We start from the raw sequence: 18,537 nt of genomic DNA on the forward strand, positions 1-18,537 counted from the left end.
TATAGTTTGAATATCCTGTAAAGGATGATCAACATGGCTGGTAATTTTTAGAAGGCTGTGCTTTATAATTTTGAATGGAATTAAGGTTCTTCAAAAGTTGGGTTTTCTGCTCTGAATTTACTCCATTAATAGTGCATTGAAATAGCTTGTAAGTAGACAATTGGACAGTTGTTAACCTAAACCACTGAGCAAGGACCGTATATCGCACCTTAATGACTAACAATCATGCTAAAGAGAGAAACCAAGAAGACTTCTATATGGAAAGATGCTAAAAACTCTACTTTTATAGGAGTATAATTAAAATCTTAAAGATATGAAAAATATTATGAATTTTAAAAGATGAAAATATTTCTATTGGAATGAGACCTTTTGAGTAAAGTCTAAAAATAAATTCATGAGGATTTAAATCCAAGGACAATATATATGAATTTTTTTGGTTATAATAAATGATCTCGTATAAGTGTCAGAGCCTAAATCGGATGTCATATGAAATAGTCTTGGACGAGTTAAGGGGAAGTTTGAAATAAGTAACTCGACCGAACCATATACTTCGGCCAACTTGAACTAAGTTTAGTGTAAATGTGAATGTGTTTTTAAGTTGTGGATTTGAATTTTATATTCTGTTGTCGATAATACTATATATTAATGTCATCTATCAAAACTAAACTTGAAATGAGAAAATCATAGGAATTTAATGTATCTAGGTGTTTTATTTATGGCAGAATAAGTTATACTAATGCATCTCATAAATTGTACGCTAAAGAACCTTTATAATATTCCAATCTTGCAATCAAATCCAAGTCATGAAAGATATCATGATCTCTGCATTTTGCTTGTTTAATCCTCCAAAAGGATATCCACACATAAAGAACTGGGGCCAATGCACTCCACCCACACAGAATAAATAAATAAAATAAATCAAAGGAGAAAAATAAAATAAAATAAAAATAAAAATGAGCAATTTATCAGAAAGTGTCCATTAACCTATAGCTCTGAACATAGGAATTGAAAGAATCTCACATGACATAAAATTTGTTAAACTTTTTGTAATGCAGAAAGTCATGTTGTATAGACTACAATATTCTAACATTACCAAGCCAATTGAAAGTATGAGAGATGAAAACATTAAAATTCTAATATAATTAAACATATAAAACAAAAACAAAAAAAAATACTCAAACACATGCAGGCCAAGCACATTAAAATGATGGTGCCCTTGGCCTTCAATGACCCTAAAGGAGGGATTTGGAGACAAGATCGAAGCCCAGCCATGTGAAAGAATGATGGAGTTAGAGGGAACTCTATGCCCTGAGACTGGGGACTTGATATGTGGTCCTTATTTTTAAGGCATAGACCCGAACACTCCGGGTCAAGTAGGGCGGCCAAACATTGAGTCATATATGAACATGGACAGTATTTAAATAAGACAAAATAAAATTAATAAGAATACTATATATTGACGTTTATAACTCGAGAAGTTACTTATTTTAATGATTTTGGAAGATAAAAAGAATTGATTTTTTTATAACTATCTAAACTTAATTGTATATCAAACAAATATTATTTGACAAAAGAATCAACAAATGTAGTTTTTCAATGTTGATTAACTATTAGTAAAATGAAAAAGTAATATCTAATCACAAAGATTGATGGAGTAAAAAAGTTTGTAATAGCAAAATAAACAAAGTTATTGTATGCCAATTTTCCTATATATATCCTCAAACAATTAGTAAAATGGCTGTGCTTTTTTTTTTTAAAAAAAAAAGGAGAAAGATAAGGGACATGCACACCTTGTGGATGAAGTTTCATTTGCTTTTTCAAAGCTAAGCAACAAAAAGGCTTTATTGCTCTCATCGTGATTCATGGATCGGCATATTTCATGGACCATGCTATGCAATTTTTGTACTAATTAATCAATTAAAATGTGAAAATATATATTACATATAGCATTGTTTTTTAGTTATTTCTTGTGGATTAACCCCTTGGAACTAAAATTTTAAAAGAAAATCAATGTTTAGAGTGTCTTTCTTCTATTTTTTTAGCAAATGATCAAGGGTTTTGAATTGACATAGGGATTGTGTTGTGAACTTTTGTGATGGATATTCATCAAAGACTCAATTGATAACAAAAAATATTACTCATAATTGTAAAATCTAGATTGACTAAAAGAATTGAGAATTAAACCGTTTTTTATACTACTGTTTTATAGGACAATGATTCTTTCTAGTGGAGTTTTAGATGATTTACCAAACAAAAGATCAATCAAAGTGACCCATATTTATATATATGTGTGCTTTGATTCTTGAGTAACAATTGCAATAATTTATGGGACCTTGGATAATTAATGCCACTTTTTTGGATTTACAAAAGCACAAAATCAACATGCTAGTTTAGAGTAGGACCGAGCTAATTAATTTGTCTCAATTTTTTAATTAGTCAAGAATTTCTAATGTAATCTTCATGTCTTATTCATACATTCTTCTTAGAATATTTCTGTTAGTTCGTTAAATCAATAAATATATGATTCTTGCAATTTTCACAATCAATTAACACTAAAGTTTGTAATTATTTTATTCAAGTTTGTAACCAGATATATGTGGTTTAATTAAAAACCTACATAATGTTTAATTTTTAGACAACTGTGAAAATATTTTCTTGATTGTTTGTTTTCTACTAAAATCTTAATATTATAACTACATTATTTGATTAACTTTAGTACTCATAGGCGTCATGTAACTATATAGAAAGGTTCATCATTTTTTTCTTCTTTACAATACTAAGATTGATACAAACAAAACCAAAAACAAATGAATTGCTTCTCTTCCAAATACAAAACTATAATATATAGAGATTATCTATTGCATGGACCTTGGCCATCATATGCATGCATGTGGTGTGTCATCTTATCCCAGGGCTACGATTTAATAGGACATCAAATTATCACCTAGTATCCACAGCTCAATTATCAATTACAATGTATTCGTAGAGATTTTTTTCTTCAAATGGGGCGTATAATCATGAGATACTAGATTTTTAGGTCATCTCTCACGAATACTTTTTGATTTATCTTAATGACTAATGAAAAACTTCTAGGGCACTAAATTGATTATCCAGATTCGATGTTACCTTCATTATTGTTTTTCTCAATATTTTCTCTTTTATATAAATCTTTTTTCTCAAGATTTCATTTCACCCCTAAAAATTATTTATTTTACCTCTTAAAGTTTTAAAATTATTAAAATTCCTTTAGAATTTTTAAAACTCATGTCATTATTGCATAAATTTTCTATTAAGTGTAGTGACACTATTTATGCTAGGCCTATATATATATATATACAAAAAAAATATTTTGATAATATTGAAAATTTAAAGAATATTTTATAAAAGTATATTCTTAAATTTCATAATATGTGGTGGTAAATGTGAAATCCTAATCTTAGCGACCTTTCTAAAAAAGGCCGTAAAACTTATTTAGTAAATTTTCATAATATACTCAATTCTATCCAGGGATACCAATTTGGATAGATAAGATATGATTTGAATGAGGTTGATTTTTTTTTAAAAAAAAACCCAACTCAAATAATCTAAATCCTTTAAACTCAAATATAAATCCGACCAATTCAAATTAGACCATTTTTTTATTATTTTTTCTATAATTTTTTATTTTTATCTGAATTATTTGGGTCTTTGAAAATCTGAATTGTTTGAATTTTCGAGTGTTCCCCTTACGGCTTCTCTATGAAAAAAATTATTTTAATTTAATATTATACTTATCTTAGTAAAAAAAACTAAAACAAATATATTTTTTAACATTGTAGGCCTAAAATATTTATAGAAACTTCTTTGATCATAGTGTTGTCAGTTTTAAAATGTGGGATTAAAGAGAACTATATTTTTTTTATATAAAATAATCAGAGAAAATTAATGATGAGAAAAATTAATAATAATATGTCGCAACTGAGTCTCGAACTCTAGATCACTGATTGTTTCGCTTGTGGAATTATTAATAAACCTTGGAATTATTTTTAGTGTGAATAGAAAAAAGGATATTAACACAAATTCATTTTAGATTTCACCAAAGTTAGTTAATAAAGGGGGGGGGGGGGATTTTTAATAAAATAGTAAGATATATTAATATACATAGAAATATTTTAATTTTTAAAATGAAATTTAATTTAACCTTTAAAATCCATTAAAATCTAAATTTGAGTTAACACGAATCTGATTCAAAAATTTTTAACTCAAAAACTTTCCAACTCGAATTTGACTTAGAATTTGAAAATCATCCATCCGAGTTTAATTTTTTTTCACACCGACTTAGATCATATCGTCGGATGATCGGATCGGATCGGATCGGATCGAATTGATTTTTGACACACCTGATCCTATTCCTTTTACGCATCACAATCAAGTGAGTAAACTTGAGTTCAGCAAACATTCAATGGAAGGTATAGGAGTGAGCCACATATCTACATTGGAGCATTAAAGAAGAACCCTAACAATAAACTTCCCCCTCTCTTCAAATCTATATATTCCCATCTTTCATGAGCAGTTGTGCAGCCTCTTCCATGCTTCCCTCGATCATCTCCCCATTACTAAATTCGACCTTTTTAGTTTGAGTTTGAGCAGCACTTTCCCAAATTATCTCCTTCCAAATCCAATCTCAAGCCATGCAACTCGCCGCCGCCGACACCGCCGCCAAAGCGTTCAAGCAAGTCTTCCTCAAGAAAATGTTGCTCGGCCTCCGCCACGCGTCCCCCATCGCGAGCCTGCAAGGCCGGAAGGCCGCCATCCATCTCTCCTCTAACGCGGCCTTAGCGGTCGCTCGAGGCGACCGCCGAAGGTGGACTCGCGGCCTCCTCTCGCGTCTCGCCCGGCAGGAAGAGCGAGGCGCGGGGCCCTTCCTCAAGCTCCTACTCGGAGACGACCGGTACCGGAAGCTCGTCCCTCAAAACAGAAAGATCACGAAGAGGAGCCTCAAGCTGATCCGTTCGAGAAAGACGACGGCGAAGAAGAAAACGAGTAGTGCTGAAAATGGCAGCCGCGGTCTGGCGAGGTGCTTTTTGGCCAAGAGAATGCGGTTGCTCAAGAGCCTCGTGCCCGGAGGCAACTCCTTGGGTGGCTCCTCCTTGATGGAGGAAACCTTGGACTATGTCGTTTTTCTCCAATGTCAAGTTGATCTCATGCGAGGCCTTGTAGAAACCTTCCAATTCTCCAACCCAAGGTAATTCATTTATGAACATAGTAACTTGAAAATCATTTTACTACTATTTCTTACTTAATTTGAATAATCATTGTTTGATTGATTGATTTTTTTCTCTCCTCGTAGAGCTCAGAATAAATGCACATTGGAAGAGAGAAAAGAAGCAGGAGAGCAGATTGAGCACTGATATGGTAGCATATGAAGAAGAATATTATTTATGTACATTCTACCTACTTTTCTTCTCTTTTTTTTAAAACAAGTTTGATTAAGATTGTGTGAGGAAACTTGTGATGTAAAATATTGAAGAAAAAATTTACATCTATTACTCTCCATAATTAAGTTTCTCTTGAGAAAGAACACTCTCCTGTGGTTCAAACACATCATTTAAAAATTTTGTAGTTCAAATTGTACATGAAATTTAAGGAGGTGAGGACATATCTATCTACAAGATACATGACAATTGACGTTGGAGAACAGGGTCTCCTAATGTACAGATAGATGTTTATGTAAAAAAGAAAGAAAATTGTTCACAATGTACAGATGTTTATGTAACAGTTTCACAGTATCTCAACCTTGGCAAACAAAAAGGGGGCAACAAAAAGAGAGTCAGAATCCTTGATCTGATCAAATGTTCAAAGAACATTGGCACACTGTCTGTCAAATTTCCAGTTTGACAGTATTAAATCCAGAAAGATAGCATTGCCTGCATAAGAACACAATGTCAAGATCTAAAAGAACAGGAAGCTGCATTAATATATAGCAGCGACAGTTCTTGAACATACCTCTTGAAGGCAGGTCAGTGCGCAATAATCATCTTCTCGATGACACTTAGAATTTGCGTCTGCTTTGGTAACCTGGGATTTTATATCATCAAGCTGCTCAGTGAGTCTTCCTAGCACATGCATCAGTTCTCTTCCTTTATCAACATTCCCATGCCTCATTTCCGTCATGTCCTTTTGGAGTTTCTGCATCTGCTTTTTGAGCTGCTCGACATCAGTTTGAGACGTAGAAGATCCATCCCCAGAGTTCCCAAACGATTTCTTTTCACGCTGATCCTCGTGGAGATTGTTAGCTAAACGAAACTCCTGTAAACGAGCCTCGTGGAGATGGCTACAATTTTGATTCTCCTGAACATGATCCCAGTTGCTGAAATGGACCAGTTTCACAGGATCGATCGCAGGTCTCCTCCTGTTCGCATCGACTGTTTCTGGTCTATTAAGCTCGGCGTTCATCGATCTGGTCGCATCGGACTCTCGGATCGAAGACTGCTCGTCGATCAGCAAGCCACAAAACTGATCTCTGATGTGAAGTTCAGACGAGAGCTCCTCGAGTTGAGTCGCAGGCAAAGAGATGTTCCTGGCCAAGCTCCCCTTCCTCAAAAGGGTACGTGCGCCGCCGCCCATGAACCACTGCTGATGCTCCATCCTCATTCTATCGATATTATTAATCCAACCTGCGCCGCCCACCATGTGTCTGTAGTCCTGCACGAGGAATCTGAGGGCCGCAATCTCCATCTCTTTCTGCAGTATGACCTCTCTCAGTATCAACAGAGACTCGTCGGCGTGCCGCAGCTTCTCCTCTGCGATCCTCCTGTACTGGCAGGCCTCCATCTTCGCCGCTGCCTTCTCTTCCTGAAGGCGCACGATCATCGACAGCGCTTCCTCTGCGCCGGACGCTGCGGCCTGTCGCTCCTCCTCTAGCTCCGCAAAGAGTTTCCACAGAGCTGCTGATTGAGTCCGCAGAGCCTCTCTCAGATCAACAACCTCTGCTTCTGCCATCACCGGAAATCTAAAATTCATGCCAACCACAACATTACACACCTAAATCAGATTTAATGTCAAAGAATATATATAATTATCGGCATGAAACAGGCACAAAAGGAAGAAATGTAACCTTGGAAGATGATGACGACGATGATTCTGGACCAACTCTCAATCTCTTTTCATCTAATAAATGTTAGGAAATAAAATAAAAAATATTAATTCTAAGGAATTAGTAACGCGTACAGTTTGTCGTCGATGGAATTTATTTATTTATTCCATGTGTTTATTGATCATAATATTTAAACGACGGTTACAAGGTCGTCGGTGGTTTGGTTCCGTGCGATGCACCGGCCGCCCCATGCGGCTATTCCTGATAATAAATATTAATTGATTAATTAATTAATTGATTAATTAATTACTTGTTTATATATATACACAGATATAATCTTGCTGTGTAAGGAAAGAAAGTTTCCTTTTATTTTGTTTATGAAAAACTTGGAAACTAATTAAATTTATTTATACCAATAAGAGGAAGGAATCAATTTCATTCAATTTTTTTTTCCTATTTTATAGTCAAATAACTAAAAATAAATGAAAATTGAAACTTATTGATTCGGTGCATAAAGGTGGGTCCGATGAGACCAGGTAATCAGAAGTCAAGAGGACGTAACAGTCATAAATCAAGAGGACGTAACAGTTAGAAGTCGAGGGGGCGTGACAGTCAAGGGCAATCAGAAATCAAGAGAATATGACAGTCAGCAGATAGGAGGGGAAAGAAGGCGTTAGACCGTATGACATCATCAGCTGCATAATTCTCGGTCGGGTACCGATAAATCAGGGTCGTCCCAAATCTGAGGCATAATATGTAGCTTGGAGGAGTGTCTGACCTGTCCCGACTTATCGAGTTTCCTAAGCCCTGGCTGTATACCCAGGCCTAGTACTTTCAGTGAGACAACTTCTGGTCGACCTTTTGGTGATCCAAGCATGAAAGGTGGGACTCTCGCCACAGCTCGTCTCCCTCATCTAGACTCGAGTCAAGTGTTACACCCGAATGACCATCCCGAGCTGCCCGTAGCCAAACCCGGGCGGGACATAAAGCACTAGGCGACAACGATGTCAGGAAATCGTAATCTCTTGTTAGGGAATAACTATCATACGTAAGAAAATATTCACAGAGAGGGCACTACGTGCCCTCCATCACCCGACATTCTCTGATATCGGTCAGGCTCCATAGGTACGCATTGTCATATAAAAAGGGAGGTCCTCTCCCTTAGCCAGGTACACGAGCAGATTCGCACTCGTCTTCTACAGTTCTTTTTTCCTTCGTACATTGTTCTTCTGGGGAAAAAGTACTTGACTTGAGCGTCGGAGGGCCTGCGCCGGGGACTTTTTCCCTGGTTTCTGGTCTCTAACATTCCGTGTGCTTGTCTTAGTGTGCACAAAGCCTAAGTACCACTGGTCTCATCACCATTGTCCTTGAGCTCCAAATGGAGGTCCGTCTTTCTGGTACACATATGCCGGGTGTGTCCAAGTCACCTATCCGTCAACACTGACGCCATCTCAGTCGACCTTCGTCTAACTTAGATTCCAGACAGGATCAATTTGGCGTCATCTGTGGGAATTTCCTTCACCTGTTCTGGAGCGTGAAGATAGAGGATATCGGAAGGATCAACGTCACCATGACAGCAGGAGAGTACGAACTATTCAAGGAGGCCAGGAGGCGAGCGGCTTCCGAAAAACACACCGCTGCTTTACATCCACACAAGATGTCGACAGCTTTAAAAGACCAGACCCACGTTTCTGATAGGGGGTCTAAGAGGAAACAGTCCGAGGATTTCCCTTAAGCCTTCTATCGCGAGCCCTGCCTGGACTATTATAATAAGAAAGAGCAACTGCAGGGCTCCATGACTGAAAGTTCCCCGCCTAGATACTCAAAGAAGGGGAAAGTCATAGTCCTCCGAGAGGAGCCAAGGGAGGTGCCTGAGGAGCAAGTGTCCTTCTCTCTAAGGGTACTCGAGGAAAAGCTACCAAAGTAAGCCCCCAGCTATTGGAGAATATGATGGTAGCAAGGACCCGGGGGATCATCTCCGAAAATTTTAGAACGCTACGTTGTTGCACCAATACAGCGACACCATCAAGTGCCGAGTGTTCTTAAACACTCTGTCCGGCTTGGCGTAAAAAATGGTTTGATGGATTGCCAAACGGGTCCATCACCTGCTTTCAAGACTTCAAGACCATTTTCCTGCGTCATTTCGCCAGTAGCAGGAAGTATCAGAAGACAGCTCACTGTCTCTTTGCCCGCAAGTAAGGGTTTGTGGAACCCTTGAGAAGCTATATCAAACGCTTCAACCAGGTAACCCAGGATGTCCCGTCCGCTATTTCAGAGATATTGATGAGCGTCTTCTCCCATGATCTGGTGGAGGGGGAGTTCTTCTAGGCTCTCATTTGGGAGCCAATAAAGAATTTTGATGAGATGCCGAGAAAGACAGCCAGCTACATCAATGCAGAAGAAACCCAAGTGGCTCGGCAAAAAGTAGACAAGGCACCTGCTCCTGCCAACAAATCAGAGAAAAGGTCGCCCCAACCTCCAGCTCGATCCTTTCCCTGCTCCAAGGATGTCCATCCAGGATTTCTACCCGGTCAGGATTCCAGGGTGGTGCAATGGGTAGAAGTTGTCCAAGCCCCCAAACCCGATCAGTGGGGGCCCAGTTATTGTACCTACTACAGGTCTCACACTCATTCCATTGGAGAGTGCGTCCAGTTTGCCTGAGATTCTCGGAGGGTGGCTGAACTGGGCATACCCCGCCTGAAATTGCGCCCTAGCTTCAGAAGTTGCTAGCCCAACTCGCCTGCTGCCACAGGCCAATCAAGTAAACCCTTGCCCGATAATGCAGGTCAAGGAACCCAGCAGCCAGGTCGGGGCAAGGAGTCGATGGAATCCCCTGAGGAGGAGAACAGGGGAAATATTGTCATCCGGGAGATCGACATGATCTCTGGAGGGCCCACGGATAGAATTCCGCTAGTGCTAGGAAATCTCATAAACGCCGCTTGGAGATACATGCGGTAGCATGCAGTCTAGAACAAGCTGCAGGGCCTGTAATCAGCTTCGGGACACAAGACTTGGAGGGATTGGAGCTCCCTTATAATGATGTCCTCATAATTAAGGCTATCATCGCCAACAACCACGTGACCAGAGTTTTTATGGACACCGGAAGCTCTATCAACGTGATGTTCAAGAATGTCTTCGAAGACATGCATATCGACGCTAGCAAGCTCCAACCCGTGGCTACTTCCTTATGTGGATTCACTGGCAATGAGGTGAGACCAATGAACTAAATTAAGCTAGCCATATCTTTGGTTAGCGAACAATTGGTGAGGATCCGGAGGAGTACTTTCATCGTAGTGGACTCTCCATCCTTCTACAACGTTATCCTGGGAAGACCCACACTACACGAGTTTCGAGCGACCGTCTCCGCCTTCCATAAGAAGATGAAATTTCCTGTGAGCGACCAGGTCAAGGAAGTCAAGGGTGAGCAATTGGTCTCCCGTAGGTGTTACGTCGACATGGTGAAAGTGGAGACTCACAAAGCTCAGAGAACACAAGATGAAAGAATCCATGTCATCCAAGAGGAGTCTCTACCTATAGTAGAAGAACTCATCCCTTGGGAGGATGTCCAACTCTATCCAGTGTGTCCGAAGAGCATCATCGACATATTAGGCGATCTGTCAATCGAGATCAAGACAGATCTGGTCAAATGCCTAAGGACATCTTCTCCTGGTCCCCCAAGGAGCTACCGGGAGTCAAGCCTGAGGTAGTTGAGCACAAGCTACACCTCCTACCTAATTCCTATCCGGTCAAGCAGAAGAAGCGAAACTTCTCAACTGAATAAAATAAGATCATTCGAGCTGAAGTTGATCAGCTCTTGAATGCAAGACATGTTAGAGAATTACAATTTCCGTCCTGGTTCTCTAACGTGGTCCTGGTGTCTAAACGTAACCATAAGTGGAGGGTCTAAATAGACTTCCGAGACCTCAATCGAGCTAGACCTAAGAATTGCTACCCGCTACCAAGGATCGACCAGATGGTGGACTCAACCTTGAGCTGCGAGAGGATCTGCATACTTGACGCTTATCAAGGATACCACCAGATCCCTCTCGCCCAGGAAGATTAGGAGAAAGTTAGTTTTATCGTAGCCAACGATACTTTTTGTTATACAATTATGTCATTCGATCTACGTAATGCAGGAGCTACTTATCAGCGGATGATGGACAAGATCTTCCGAGAGCAGATAGGGCGAAACGTGGAAGCTTATGTAGACGATATCCTCATTAAGTTTACCGTAGCAACAAACCTTATCGTTGATGTGGAGGAAACCTGTGGCATGCTGCGGCAGTATGGATTAAAGTTAAATCCACTGAAGTGCATGTTAGGAGCTCGAGGGGAAAAATTCTTGGGGTATCTCGTTACTGAGCGGGGAATTGAAGCCAAGCCGGAGAAGGTTCAGGCCCTCCGAGACATACAGGCGCCCAGGAATTTGAAAGAAGCACAGAAATGGTGGGCAGGATTATGGCGCTCTTTATGTTCATATCTCGATCTGCAGACCGGGCACTCCCTTTTTTCAAGGTACTCAGAAGGGCTACTAAGTTCCAGTGGGATGAAAAGTGCAACAAAGTTTTTGAGGAACTGAAGCAACACCTTGAGACCTTGCCTTCACTATTTAAGCTTGTTGCTGGAGAGCCACTTTGGGTATATCTGTCAGCTACCCTTGAGGTCGTGGGGGCAGTGTTGGTAAAAGAGCAGGACGATATACAACGACCAGTGTACTTCTTCAGCCACCTATTGAAAGAGGTCGAGTCTCGATACACGACCCTAGAAAAGTTGGTTTACGGATTGATTCTCATGGCTCGTCGATTAAGAATATACTTCCTGGCACACCCAATTACTATCCTGACCAATAGCACCATGGGAAGACCCTTACCAACATGGAGATAGCCGACCGCTTCATTAAATGGACAACCGAGTTGGGATAATATAATATACAGTATCAGCCCTGAACAGTCATCAAAGCATAAGCCCTGGTCGACTTCCTAATAGAAATCCATCAATGTGAGGCTGAGGAAACATGGAAAATATATGTTGATAGGTCGTTCACTCATCAAGGAATCAGAGTAGGGATACTCCTTATATCCCCTCAAGAAGATATCATGCAACTAGCTGTCCGGCTAAACTTCAGAGCTACTAATAATGAAGTGGAGTATGAGGCACTCCTGGCAGGATTACAGGTAGCCCGGCATGTAGGGACAACCCAGATAATCATTTATTCAAATTCTCAGCTGGTGGCTCAGTAAGTGGCTAGTAACTTTGAAGTCAACAATGAGAAGTTGCAGCTATACAGAGAAGCATGTGAGAAAATGAAGGAGGGATTCAAGAAAGTTACAGTGACCAAGATTCCCTGAGCCGATAACCAAAGAGCGGATGAATTATCCAGAATGGTAAGCTCTTTGACTACTTGGGTGTTGGATAATTCGATAGCTTAGAGCTTCCTGATAGCTCAGATTGACTTGCAAAATAATTTGGAGGAATCAATCAACTAGAGAGTGCCAATAATCATTTATCTTCAACAAGGAGTCTTACTTGTCTATGCCAAATAGGCCAGATCAATCAGGAAGAGATCTTATGCTTATGCATTTATCGGTGATCAATTATACAAGCGGGAATTCTCTCGACCACTGCTCAAATGCCTAGGTTTGGACGAAGCGGAGTATGCCTACAAGAAGTTCATCAGGGATGTTGCGGCAGCCATGTTGGAGGAAGGATGCTAGCCCAGAAAGTAATCCTGGCCGAATATTTTTGGCCTACTTTGCAAAGAGATGCTCAACGATTGGTGGACGCTTGCCTCTCTTGCCAAAAGCATCAAAACCTAACTCATCGACTAACCGAGATTTTGAAAACCTCAATAGTCTCCTGTCCTTTTAACCAATGGGATATGGACATTATGGGACCTTTCCCCATGGCTCTCGGGCAGAGGAGCTTCTTACTTGTGGTGGTGGATTACTTCTCTAAGTCGGCAAAGGCAGAACTCCCGGCTAGGATAACGGAAGGAGCTGTCATTCAGTTCCTATGGAAGAACATCTTATGTTGATTTGGAATCTCTCACAAGTTAGTCTTAAACAATGGTAGACAGTTCCAGGGGCATAGGAACCAAGAATGGTGTCGAGCATTTAGCATCACCCAAGCCTTCACTTCGATGGTGTATCCACAGAGCAATGGATAGGCCGAAGTCACTAACATGGAGATAGTGCACAGGTTGAGGGTCAAGATGGACCATGTGGGCGGCGATTGGGTGGAAGAGCTCCCCAGCATCCTGTGGGCATACCGAACGACTCCTCGAGAAAGTACAGGGTCACTCCTTTTCATCTCTTCTACGGCAACGAGCTAGTCGTGCCGGTCGATGTGGGGGTTCCATCCATCCGGCGTTTACTATATGACCCTGAGAATGCTGAGCGACAGTTTCTAGAGCTAGATCTTATCAGTGAAACTCATGAAAGGACGCCCGCCCGATTGACTGCTTACCAACAAAGGATGCGGCAAAATTATGATAAGAGGGTGATCCCTCGCTTCTTTGGAGAAGAGGACCTAGTATGGAAAAGGATCAGACTAGTAGGTGAGGTAACTAAGTTAGCACCTCAGTGGGATAACCCCTATAAGGTCATCAAGAAACTAGCGTTTAGTGCCTACTACCTGCAAGACGCCGAGGGTAGAAAATTGGATCGTCCCTAGAGTGATAATTACCTCTAGCCTTATCGGGGTATGAGGGTGTTATTCTTTGTAACAGTAGTTGTTTGAGAGAAAGATCTAAGGCCAAGGAATAAGCACTACAAGCATATGCACAAAACTCGGTCAAGTAATCCTGAACCGGATTTAGCTTAATTCTTTCAACGAGGCACTTTAGAAGTCCTCAGGTCATAGACGCGGGACTTAGTTAAGTCCTCTTACACTCCTTGTGCAAGCCTTGAACCAAGCTCTTCCAGTTCCCGGCTGGTTGTCCCAGCCAGGATGGGCAAAAATCTAAAAGATCTCTCATAATAAATTCTTTTGGCTCTAAGCCTAACGAGCTTTGCCTTGCTTACACGCACGAATCCAACTTAAGGAAAGTGGGAAAATCCCAATGGAGAGCGGGGACTAAAAAGCTAGAAGCAAGCTCTTATAAACAAGGGAGCTAATAGAAAAACAAAGCAGTACAAGAGCTGAGTGAAAGGAACTAGAGCGCTAAACACGCTTATGCACAGCAGAAACCATCTAGTTCCTCCAGGAGATCCATACGAAGGGAAAGAAAAATATACTAAGTTTTCTATAAGAACATGAAAGGTTATACCCTTGGTGCATACATACGGACTCCAGACAGCTTGGATCACAGCATGATCACATGTTCGCGCCTCTATGGTATCCACACGAACAAGCCTTGCCTTCATTTGTCTCACAAACTCACAAGTTGAAGAAGGAAACCACCTAAAGTTATGCTAGCAACCTAGAGAAGAGGTTTTGTCCAAGAGGAGAAGAGAGGGAGGAGAGAATGAAGATCTCCCAGAAATGAAGAGAAAAATGCTTAAGTATTTTTATCCAATGAAAACACTTAATGAGCATTAATTCAATTAATGAGCCTTAATGAGTATTTACACTTCATTAAGGACAACACTTGAAACTCCTCATTTCAAATTCAAATTCGAAAATTGAATGAAATGATTCATTGAATTTCGAAATTCAATGAATATCTCCATTAATCCTCACTTGAGTCTAACTCAAGTATAATTCACTTGAATCTAACTCAAGTCTAGTCTAGTTCAATCGAGTTTTGCTCAATTAATCTTATACAATTTCAAATTCAATGAATCACATTTCATTAATTTGAATTGACTCCTTGAGTCTAGTTTGAATTGGACTTAATCTAATAATTAGATCCAATTGAGTCTAACTCAATAACTCTAATTTGGATTAGATTTAGTCCAATGATTCATTATATGAACCCATCTCCAAATCTACTTGTTCTTTGTGTGTGACTCAATAGGTTCTCATAACGCTGGCAATGTACCCAAATCATCATTTAGATACATAAGCAATGAGTGACATCTAGCAAAGCATCATTGCTACCCAAGTGACGAGCAAGTCGAGATCTGACCTAACCTGTTTGTGGTTATTATCTTGTATTACTTGGTCCCTCTATCCTTGACATCTAGATTGATCAATGAGGCTTAGACCGTGTCATCCTCTTATCAACCTTTATGTTTCTTGATCTCTAAGTAGACATACTCAATCAAATAAGCTCAATATCTCATACTGACTCATTTACGCATGGTCATGCTTTCTTGTGTCCTACTAATCAAGGGGCCCACAGATATCGCTTCCGTCATATGAAAGGGATAGATCTCATCTACATCACTCACATCCCTCCGCATAATTCATTGCATACCCAGTGATCGACTTTATTACCCACCTTGTTACAGGTGACGTTTGTCGATACCAAAGTACACAACTCCTTATGTAGGGAACCGTAGCGACTTTAGGTCTAAGGAATATTCATATCAATAGTCACATGAAAATGTTTATGACACTCATATAACGATCCATGAAACATTCTCATGGCGGGTCATTCAGTATATATTATCTAATATATACTCATGTGTCAACCTGATATATCATATCCATGACTTGTGAGATTAAGTCATCCGTTGACCTACATGCTAGTCTCAACGCATTAATATTGTCCTTGTATATTAATGCTTGACTAGGAATAGTTAAGAATAGTGTTCGATGTATATCTACAATATCTCACTATCAATTCAACTAATTGATATGTTGTAGATAAGAACCTACTATCCAAGGACATTATTATACTTATTCAATCAGCACTGAATTAAAACAAATATAATAACAAACTTTGCCTTTTATTAATAATGAAATATGATACAAAATTGAGTCCTTTACAATTATCTCATAATTAGTACTAGAGCTAATAATAACACTGAGTCACTTAAACTATGAAAAAACATCATCGGATATTTCTTTAATGATCCAATGATGGTCTAGGAAATCTTTAGGAGGGTCAGACGACAAGTACCCTCCCTTTTGGAGTTGTTGGACTGCTCCTAGTGCTCTATAGGCCAACGATCGAACGAATCGATCTCCTACCTGAGAGCCAAACTCCGGAGAGCGCAGATACTCTGCCCGATCGGTCAAGTGGCGTTCATTCTCTACTGCCTTATAAGTTTCCAAGGCCTAAGCTGTCTGGGACAACGCCGATCAGGCTTGAGACAACTCTGCCCATAAAGAGTCTAGCTCTGTAGCCTGAGATTCCAGACCCCTTCTATGGTCTATGAGGAGCACGTGTTGGATCGAGAAGTACTAGAGGGGGGAGGGTGAATAGTGCTTGTGGCTATTTCGTTCGATTAAAACGTATCGAGTAAAACACAGCGGAAATTAAACACAAACACATGCTAACACAAGTTGGTTACTTGGTTCGGAGCCTGTGGCGACTCCTACTCCAAGGCCCGCGATCGTTGATCACTTCCGGTGGACAACAACTATATTTCGTAAAGTTATTATAAGCTAAGTACAGAAAAAACTGTAAATAAATTTTATACCGACAACTAAAATACTAAATCTGAAGCTCCAGATCGTCGGCATCGAGTTGTAGCTTTGTCAGACTGTCTCGTTAGCAGCTGGATGCAGAAAGATTGCTTGGAAGAAGATGTCCTTACTGCTGCCTCGAGACCTCCTTTTATTGGACGTTGAAGGCGCCTCCATTAAGCTCCAAGGCGCCTCCAACCCGAAATCTAATCCCGATTCAGCCGCTGTCGATAAGGCCTGCTCGCTGCTCGTTATCCACCTAAAGGCGCTTTCAAAGCCACTCCAAGGCGCCTTCAAGCAGCGGTCCAAGGTGCCTTCAGTCTCCATGAAGGCGCCTCCAGCTCCTTCCCACAGGCAGCTTTCGCCTTGTACCTGAGGCGCCTCCAAGCTCCATGGAGGCGCCTCGGGTACTGTCCATCCGAGGTGTACCTTGTTCCTTTGTTACTGCAAAAATGTGTTAGTTCCAAATGCATACCCTGCAAAATAAAGTTAGCACATAATAGTGATAGTAAATCAAATATTGACAGTCTCTAGACTGTCCGGGTCTGAATTCGGATTTTCAATCGAAAACACTAGGTCGACCCGACGCCTACTGTTCCCTCTGCGGGGAACGCGTCCTCACCTATTCCTCTCAGGAGAGTTTACCTTTGCCAGTTCGATCCTCCAGACCGATTGAACTTTTGCTGAGCGTCCAATGCTTCCGGTCTTCATGCTGGACGTCCGGTCCATGACCCGTCCAGACTTCTACCCGATTTGCGACACCAGGATTTCAACCTAGGGTTATCTCCCCCTAGGAATTTTGCCCGAAGCTTCGACCTGCCAAGACTTTCCACATAGGGTTACCACCCCCTATGACCTAAGGTTACCGCCCCCTAGGGTTTTACCTTTGTCTAACCGCAGCTAGGACTTTTCTTCACCTAGGGTTACCACCCCCTAGGGGTTTTCACCTGCCTAACCGTAGTTAGGACTTTCCTGAAAAGCTCATTCAAGTATGTTAGATAACAAACAATCTTAACTTTGAATCCCTTTGACATAATCAAAACATAGGTTCGATCGTCGATGCTTCCCGCACCAACAATCTCCCCCTTTTTTATTATGACAATACAGTTCAAAGTTAAGAGAAATATAACAGTAATATGAGGAATTTTAAGCAAAGAAAAAAAATGAAATAATGTAAAAAAAAATTCCTTATATTCCCCCCTTACTTAACTTTGATCTCTCTCTCCCTTTGACATAAATAAAAAAGAACACCAAGAAGAGGGAAAAACAAATATTCTATTTAAGTAAAAGCTCCCCCTGAAGGGTGGTACTTGTTTTTTAAATTTTCATATTTTTTGAAAAACCAACTTAGCTATATTTTTAGCTTTTAAAATGATTGAGTTTTAAAAATCACTTTGCCAAGTAGCTAAGTTTAGAACATGATGTGATTAAGTTTAGTTAAAGAAAACTTCATTAGTTAAAGAAAATTTTCATATATATATTTTTTTTACTTTCAACATAGACTTAGCTTAAATTTTGAAAATAGTTTGATAAATTTAATCTTTAAAATTTTCATAAACTTAAATTTTGAAGCTTTCTTTTTCATAATTTCTTTGAAAATTTTTTAAAATAGCAAAAAAATATGGACTTTCTTAATAGGAATATATATATATATATTTTAAAAAAACTTTAAAGTTTAATTTGACTCCAAATTTGCTCCCCCATAATTGACACTTTAATAAATTCTTTGAGGTCCTAGAGTCCAATCATAAGAAATTAAAGATTTTGAAATAATTTTCAAGGATTTTTAAATAATTTTGAAATAAATTTCAAAGGATTTCTAAATAATTTTTCAAAAAAAAAATTAAAATGTTTTTTTAAAATAAATTTTCAAATAATTTTTAAAATGATTTTCAAATAATTTTTAAAATGATTTTTAAATAACTTTTCAAATAATTTTTAAAATG

General features: G+C 39.6%; 2 protein-coding genes across 3 annotated transcripts; one reads left to right on the plus strand and one right to left on the minus strand.

The window, feature by feature from the left end:
* Window positions 1-4,514: 4,514 nt before the first annotated feature.
* On the plus strand, window positions 4,515-5,542 carry LOC122014471 (transcription factor IBH1-like 1). Its single transcript, XM_042570703.1, has 2 exons — window positions 4,515-5,224; window positions 5,330-5,542. The coding sequence occupies exons 1-2, from the start codon at window positions 4,671-4,673 to the stop codon at window positions 5,388-5,390; spliced, it is 615 nt and encodes a 204-aa protein (XP_042426637.1). The 5' UTR covers window positions 4,515-4,670; the 3' UTR covers window positions 5,391-5,542.
* A 131-nt stretch (window positions 5,543-5,673) lies between these two features.
* Window positions 5,674-7,180, minus strand: LOC122014470 (myosin-binding protein 2-like). 2 transcript variants are annotated; one of them, XM_042570702.1, is made up of 3 exons: window positions 7,097-7,180; window positions 5,986-6,991; window positions 5,674-5,906 (listed from the first exon to the last, which is right to left on the minus strand). In XM_042570702.1, the coding sequence occupies exons 2-3, from the start codon at window positions 6,979-6,981 to the stop codon at window positions 5,883-5,885; spliced, it is 1,020 nt and encodes a 339-aa protein (XP_042426636.1). In that variant the 5' UTR covers window positions 6,982-6,991; window positions 7,097-7,180; the 3' UTR covers window positions 5,674-5,882. The 2 variants fall into 2 exon arrangements, with proteins under 2 accessions (XP_042426636.1, XP_042426635.1); XM_042570701.1 differs by lacking the exon at window positions 7,097-7,180 and having other exon boundaries at window positions 5,692-5,906; window positions 5,986-7,026.
* Between the last annotated feature and the right edge of the window lie 11,357 nt (window positions 7,181-18,537).

This window comes from Zingiber officinale, chromosome 8B (assembly GCF_018446385.1).
Source record: "Zingiber officinale cultivar Zhangliang chromosome 8B, Zo_v1.1, whole genome shotgun sequence".
NCBI classification, from domain to species: domain Eukaryota; kingdom Viridiplantae; phylum Streptophyta; class Magnoliopsida; order Zingiberales; family Zingiberaceae; genus Zingiber; species Zingiber officinale.